The sequence below is a fragment of the Diadema setosum genome, chromosome 8, assembly GCF_964275005.1.
Source record: "Diadema setosum chromosome 8, eeDiaSeto1, whole genome shotgun sequence".
NCBI lineage: Eukaryota > Metazoa > Echinodermata > Echinoidea > Diadematoida > Diadematidae > Diadema > Diadema setosum.
Window position 1 is genome coordinate 13,003,221 of NC_092692.1, and position 8,351 is coordinate 13,011,571.

The 8,351-nt window shown below is 38.9% G+C and overlaps 1 protein-coding gene across 1 annotated transcript; it reads right to left on the bottom strand.

Annotated features, from left to right (window-relative positions):
- Positions 1 to 7,602: 7,602 nt before the first annotated feature.
- Positions 7,603 to 8,010, bottom strand: LOC140231838 (uncharacterized). The gene has a single exon (XM_072311989.1). It carries the CDS (start codon positions 8,008 to 8,010, stop codon positions 7,603 to 7,605), a length of 408 nt encoding a protein of 135 aa, XP_072168090.1.
- Positions 8,011 to 8,351: the final 341 nt, after the last annotated feature.

Genomic DNA, 8,351 nt, shown 5'->3' on the forward strand with positions numbered 1-8,351 from the left:
GCCACTCAGTGCGGCCACTTAATGGAAATTAACGCGCGAAAACACGACAGAAATTGGAGAGGTACGGGGCTGCCCTTGACCATGGCAGCAGCTGATAAGCGAGGGCTACTCTCAGGTCAGAGGACAATTCTGTGATTAGGTGGTATCTGACACCGGTTGCATCTTTTTGAGATTAAATAATCTGAATCGAGAGCGAATTCAGTGAAATCAATGTTAAAAAGCTACTACCGAGAATTTCATAACAGCTTTCTGCTAGCTCAGCTTGCGTGCTGAAAACATGTGCTTTTTGTTTAGTTTTCCATTCTCAAACCTCTTCAATTTGTATACCTTAATTGTTGCAAAAACACTCTCACTTAGAAGATCTAGAAAAGAACATTATAGTCATGATAATATTGTTATGACGACACATCCCGTGTATTGGTATAGACGAGGTTTCAATGACGTCATTAAGCCATGCTCAACTTGCCGAGGGGCACAGAACTGCGCATGGCGGCCTTTCAGCTTGACGTCATCGGAACCTCATCTACACTATTTGGACAGTAACACGTGCAAGTCAATTTTCGTTTTAATCATAACATAAACATTATCACTCGCCTACACACATACTCACAGAGACCTAAAGTTGTGCAAAATAAGAGTAACTACACATATTGCATGAAAGCAGGGGAAAGTAGTGAACATTTGTTAATTCACCCAAGATTTACACTCAGCAAGTCTGTCGCGGTTCGAACCCCTAACATTCTTTGTCTGAACACCCAACCAAACAATGTGGACACGCCTCAGCATTCGTCTGTACGCTTTGGCTGACCCCATACTTACTCTTTAAAATGTTCGTCATAAGGTATATTGTAGTCATACCACCATCAATACGTTGTAGCTACAATAGTTTGTTTGGAGGACACTTTTTGTTGCAAGAAATATCTGTGCCCTGTGTTAAAGAACTATTCAAAGCACTTTTATCAACAGCAATAAGAAAAAATAATCAATCAATAAATCCAATTCAATTATTATTTGGGGAAAAAGAAGAGAAATGTAATCTATGTATTCGGGTATTACTTTGTGTTCGTTTTTTTTTAATATGTCTATTGTATTCCTCTTAATGAGTGTTTTTGGTTAGTTTGTTTTTTATTTCTGTGTATTCGTTCGACTTAATGTTGACTTTTAAAATTATGTTTTTTTTATGAAGGCAGCTGTTCATACTACTTTGTTTTTCTTGTTGTCTCCACATTCTTTTACATTTTGTATTGTCAATTTCAATTGAATATATCCATACATTTGTCTGATTTTTTTTTAACTGTTTGAATGAAATAAATACGAATTGAATTGAAAAGAAATGAAAGCGCCCCCCCCCCCCAAAAAAAAAAAGACAACAAAAAACCCAACAACAACAGCTTTGATTCTTTAATGAAAACTTGTAAACTTGAATAAAAATATGGTGTACGTCATGTGGCAAGTCTGTTTGACTCGGTCAATGAACACTGATCATGTGTAAGCAACTATCGAAACGACAAAGTATGCGGCAAAAATAAAGAAAAAATGAAAAGGAATTTGTTTTGACATTAGGTAGTCCTCCTATAGAATAAAGCAAGAACTGATGGAGGGTTTGAAATCGCTGCACTAATTTTCAAACCGTTTACATAGCTCATATTGATTAAGTTCTACTTGATTTTGTATGTACTTTGGTCATCACAATAGTATACCCAACATATAATTTTTTATTTCCATTATGCCTTGTACTACAACACTCGAGATGGACAGGGACAATGTTATGAATGAATATTAGCTGTGACAAGAATTAACTGACGTGATATATGATATCCATGTGTATCTTGGGCACATCCCTCTCTCACTGACATCATCTGTCATCTGTAATAAATGTAATTTTGAGCATTAGCCCTCGACATAAACAAACTAGAATGGGGGGGGGGGGGAGTTAACGCAGACGATGCTGTCCTTTTTAAATGTTGTCTTGACACCTCGGATCGAGACATTACTAAACGCGAGGCATGAAACAATTCCCGATATAATGTCAAGATGCAAAGTGAATGGCGTGTATAAGGGGCGGGTATTGATGACAAATAAACTAGGCTGATTGCTGTTCGCACAGCACCGAGTACACACACGAATCAGTCTTTTAATTTCAATAATTTGTTTACATTTGCGCCCGATTTCACCCATCGCCGTGTGTCGTTAATTCTGCGCAATGAGCCGTTGGTGGATAATGGGGGGTTGTCCTGAACTGATGGGAAAAGGGGGCGGGACGGGAACGGCCACGGAGACGGTGTGTCCCCTGGCCAATGCCGCGGGCTTGACTGAGGGCGTCCCCCTGGGGAAGAATTCTCATCGCTTTGAGAAAAATACACTGCGGATGTTTATCATAAGATGAATTAGAGGAGGTCAAATATCACGGGCGACTTATATAGCATCATTACGTGTGGGCACAAATTTAAGACGCCGAAATAATCAACTTATCAGTTCATATCCATGAATAATGATTACTGCTAGACTTGAATATAAATCTAGAGATAGCGACAGCGTTTTTAATTAGACTATCAAGCTTAATTTGTTGCACAGATTCAAACATCGACTATAGACAAGGGGCAAATCAACTGAAAACTGACGTGTACAGCGCAACTTGGTTTTTGATAACTACACTTGTATTCATTATCATTGTTACTTTAATAATCCTTATCATGCCAGAGGATAGGACACATTCGCCTTCAAAGCATTTTGAAATGAATCGTGATTTTCATATCAATGAATGAATCAAAGTATTCTGATATTATGCTCAACGGTACGAAAAATATATTAAGACAGAAAGACTAGGATACTAGAATAGATGAAATGAGTTACTTTCATAATTCTTTATAAAGCGAGAGAGCAGTTCGCTGTGGACAAGTTTTGAGATGAAGAATGATTCGTGTGTCAGCAAACGAATCAATTATTTTTGTTTCATGCTAAAAGAAAATATAAGAAAATATAGATAACAGATAAAAGAAAACATAAAGAAAGACAAGAAGACAAGGTGAGGTGACGAACTTTCCTTAACCTCTTCAAAAACTTACTTAACCTAACACCTATAGGTCAATGTAAGCTTGTACTCACACGGTGTTCGAAACTATACGTTTTACCATTTGACGTTACCAAAAAGAGTGAGCAATCTGAAAGACGCTCATCTTAGTTTTTGCGTCTTGGGAGAAATGGCGCTACATTAATACTGACTTATCTTATCCCTACCTGTCTGTAAAGCACGGCTGATGGGGAAAATCCCTTGAAGGACAAAATCTTGTTCGGCGAAATATCGTCGTCAGAGACCTGCGTCTTTCAACGTCATACCCTGTATTACCCTCCATATGAAACAATTTCTTTGCGCAGCACAATGTCTACAAGAATAGCCGATCTTTCCTTAGGAATGAATATGCGAGAGGTACCCACCATTTTGTCAGTACATGTAGTATAGAGTATGTTGCTCTGTCGGTTGGAGCGTTGGTATATGGATAGATAAGTTGTGAGTTCGAGACCCCTGACGGTCATCTGAATTGCCTATAACAGACTGTGAGACTGCTGCACCAGCCTACCTTTCTGCTTATTCGGGGAAACTGCTTCGATGATAAATATACACCGGGGTTCTACAGTTTCATTGCAGTTGTGAAGGATCTTACCGCCTTATTCACTGAGTGACCCAGAAACCGGAATACGAATAGGAAGTAAGCTTACAATAAAATATTACGGAAAAGGGCTGCGTTATTTTGTGCATTGGACAAGTCCAATGCACATCGAGAAATCCCTATTTAAAGTTTGATGAAAGTGAAAGTAAACAAGTATCCCATCTCCATAGATTTCTGGTGCACGGTGACAGGAATCTATATGCAAGTGGAACAGTTTAAATGATGCAGTATTGCGCCGCGAGAATTTAAAGAATTACTCAACTCGCCGATCGCGGCCTGGCGGTGGCCAGCGGTTTCATGAATTATTGTCGAGGGGAGATCTTGGCGCGACCTCCCCTCTTCATCTCAGGGTAAATTAGCCGCAAATATTGCAGTCGGTTGTCTAAAGATTGGCAGATAGTCAAAGCAACACATTGTGTACCCATGGATGCGTATCAAACTATCATGTATGGGCCCTATATAAGCTTGAGGAGATAACTTGCTGAAATCATATTTATTCATTTCCTGGTTACAAACAAAGACCAAAAAAAAAATATCTGTAGGTAATTATTCCAATTTAGATATTAATTATTTCCTTTTGTTCTATTGTAGTGTTACATTCTGACTTGATATCATGCACAGTAATGGCTTATAAATCTAGTAAATGAAGATATAGGCATAAATGTGGCTATTGGCTATTGGGTGACGTTCGTTATTTAGGAGGTTCCTTATTCCGAAACATACAAATTTCCTATGCCTAGATATTCGTTAAAGGAGACCTCTGGGTGATTGTTAGGATTTTACATTATTTCGAAAAACTATAAATTGGTTATACTTGGTAATGAGTTTCAGAATTTAAGAACAGTGACTGAGATGAGGAATAAGAATGTTTTCAAATTTTAAAAGAATTCACACTGAACAAGAATGATGACATACAGCTTCAGTGGAGGCTCAAAGAAGCAGAACAAAATAAGAAAGCACCCATTAATTCTACACTATTGTCCTGCTAAGCAAACGATATTGTAATGGAATTACATTGCTTCGTTTCTGAAATATGCGAGCCTGATATATCATAATTATCCTTGTCTAGTGTAATTTGTTTAGGGTTTTCAGAGTACTGGTCTATCTGCTCAAGGACCACATTAGATTCCATAAATCTATATGTGGAGCTGTCGATTTATGTACTGGATCATGGATGATGTGAAATTATGAAAATCGCCTGGACTTCCCCTTTAATCCGTAAATGGAATGAGGATCGATAATCCGAACAATAATGGCGATATTTTCGGAAAGTACGTTGTTCCGAACAAAATTTTTACCGAAGTTCTTTACAAAACATTTGAATGGACACTAAGAATAGGGATACTGATTTTGGATCATTCGTCTCTTCTCAGACCATTCAACTTCTAGTGACCACGCCCTATTACCGTTGAAAAATCGTGCATTATGATATAATTGCTATAAACTCTGAACACATTACAACCCTAGACTCCTTCTGAATACAGAGGTTGTCAAAATCATGATTTTGTACTTTGCTGCTTAACCCATGACCCACTCAGGACCCTAGTGATCATTCCTAAGCACGGCTGACACCAAACGACACAATGCAGCTATATGTAAGACAATCCTAAACGTGAGATTTAAAAAAATATATATATTTTGATTGTCAATTAAAATTGACTATAGTGGTAATAATACCCACTGGACTGCTGTTCAACTCCCGGAGGGCTGGTGTCTACCTAACGGCTGTCAGTCTGTCTTTTTCCGCTTTTTCTTGCAGGGGATTGGTTTCCTTTATCTACAGGGGATGTCGAGCAGTGAGAACAAAAAATGGAATGAATGAAGAGCACAACAATCTTAATAATGGGCTAAAGTGATAAAAGTATGAAAATTGGAAACACGCAATACAGCGATTTTCACTCACATTCAGTTTGAAGTGCGGTAACACTGAAGCCATAATGTGATCTTTTTTTCTTATTTGACCCTCCGTGTGCTTTGAGTGCTTGACATAAGGGTTAGTGAATAGCAGAGGGTTAAAGTGCAACAACAAAGTTTACATTTTGCATATCCTTCAATCTTATTCTAGAAGAATTATAGGGTGTGGTTATTTTCGATACAGGTGGTTGGCAATTCCAAAGCTCTTGACCGGCTAGCAATGGATTGTTCTTGGTACATTCACGGTGGAGAATTTGGCTGTGGCATGAATAAATCAGTGCACCCAACTAAAACTTGTGTAAGTCGTGCAAAATCAAGGGCTTAAAGTGCATTCTCACACCACCTACAAGTAGAGCCTATATACTAGAATAAAGTACGTAAATCACCGACAAGAATAGTAGTGGAGCTCAACAGTACAGCAGACGACATTCACGTCATATCAAAGCCGACCTTAAGTTGCCGAAAATGCGCCATAATTTTTGAGATCATCAACCTGCTAGCACCGACAGATTTCAAATTCGGTGGTACCTATAGTGCTGAGATAGCATCGACACCAGCCCTATAGTACCGGATATAAAATCACCCAAGGTTCTGCCATGAATAACTTTCTACATTTTGTAATTTTTATCTCATCAAAGAAAATTCAGTAAAAAACAAAAAACAAAAAATGTTTGCGAAAGAATTGACAGCTATGACATCCTCACTTTGTCTGATTTGCCTGCATGGTGAATGTGACTTGAATGCCGCCACTTTGTCTGATATAGTATTAACATTTTTATTACATTTTTCGTATTTTTGTTTAACTTTTTATTACAGGTTTATTACATTATTATTCTATTTTTATTCTTATTGCAGTTTTATTTGCTGCATTGTTAAGGGTCAAACTGAACATGGAAGGAAAAATGAAAAATTCACTTAAAAGCCCCCTCACACCTGAGCGAATGTAGGGGGACGAAGGGGGACGAATGAGAAAAACGTACAAAATGCGCGCGAATTCAACGATTTCAAATAAAGTTGCCTTCAAATCATCCGATTATAAACTAAAGTCAAATATGATCAACGAACAGTAAGCGAAGGATAAATATGACATGCGAAGGGTAACGATTTTCGGTTCACTTCTTTGAGCAAATTGCGGCCGAAGGCGAGCGAAGGGTTGATATGACCCGATAAGACGAACGAACAATGAGCAATGGTTTGATATGGCATGCGATTGGAAACGAAGACGAAAGAATAGATCAGGTGTTCTCGTATGTGTGTGTGCGCTCCTTGGGGAGTATAAAAGCGACCAGGTCCGTCCAGATTTCAATGCGGCCAGAGAAATCATCCACGCAACATTTACATTAAAGGACGACAAAGATAAACAGTAAAATCAGCCGGAAGATTCCAGTATTTTTGGCACTGTAAACATTAATGTTTTTTCGCAAAAATTGTGCGAGCACGTGGAAGGTGATAGTCATCACGATGACGAGTTGGGTAGATATGAAGAGAGTTATTTCTTATGAACATGTGCAAAAATGTCAAGAAGCTCATCAATTGAAAATTTATACATAAAAATACAAACATTATAATGAAACAAATCATCCACGCAACATTTACATTTAAAGGACGACAAATATAAACAGTAAAATCAGCCGGAAGATTCCAGTATTTTTGGCACTGTAAACATTAATGTTTTTTCGCAAAAATTGTGCGAGCACGTTTCAGATTTTTGCTTCTACACAAAAGATCATTTGTGTGAAACAAATATCCTATATCATTAATTATTCTTAAAGCACGTTTTTGAAGAAGAAAAAGGGTATCAAGCAAAAACTGAGATGAATTGCCCCAATTGCTATCATTTTAGCAAAAAAAAAAAATAATAATAAATATTGAAACAGTAACAATGGAGGTGAGATGATAACAAATTTGACGTACCCCTAAATTGACTCGACCTACCCCCTTTCCCCTATTGTATCGTACCTACCACCAACATCGCACCAGATAAATTTGTAGTCACTGTCCACTATGATAGCCAAGAGGATTATACTAAAAAAGCCCTTGTAGTTGCAGCATAGCGAGCCGGACAGAGGAGGCTTTCTGATGACCACATGCTTGCCATCAATAGCTGCCACACAGTGGGGAAATTCCACCGCTTGTAGAATCCACCAGCAAGTTGTTTCCATCCATCAGGGGTTGAAGGGGCTGTTATGACTTCATCTGCATACTCGTCACATATGGCCTGACACACTTCCCTGGCCACTACAGATAGGGTGTTTTCAGGCACCCTCCACCCATACTGCATGTCGGAGTACTTGGTGCCAGACACAAGATGACAGAGAGTAGCTGCCAACTTGAGACCTTCTTCCAGCGGCTCCCTGTACCAGGTGTACTGCCTCCTGATTCTTCCTCTGACCCTCTCCAGGATTTCATCGTAGAGTTCAGGGGGCATGCAGAGAAATTTCTTGAAAGTCGAAGGGTTTTCTCTTCGGAGCTCAACCAACAGCTGGTCGTAGATTCCAAAAGTCCTTCTTCTGGCAGGGTTCAGCCACGTCCTTCTCCAGATACGACGTCGTCTGAAGCCTCGTCTCCATCTGAATCGGCCTCTGATGAACTGGTGTAGGTTCAGCTGCTGATGTATAATAGTATAATATCATTCTGAGCCATTGCCAGTAAATACTGGACTCTGAGGCGGGCTGCATCTTCCATTTTTCTGAAGAAACTTTGAAACTTTCAGGTGGGTTGTTTATATATGAGTAGCGTGGCGAGTGGCTGGTCACATAGAGCAGCTCA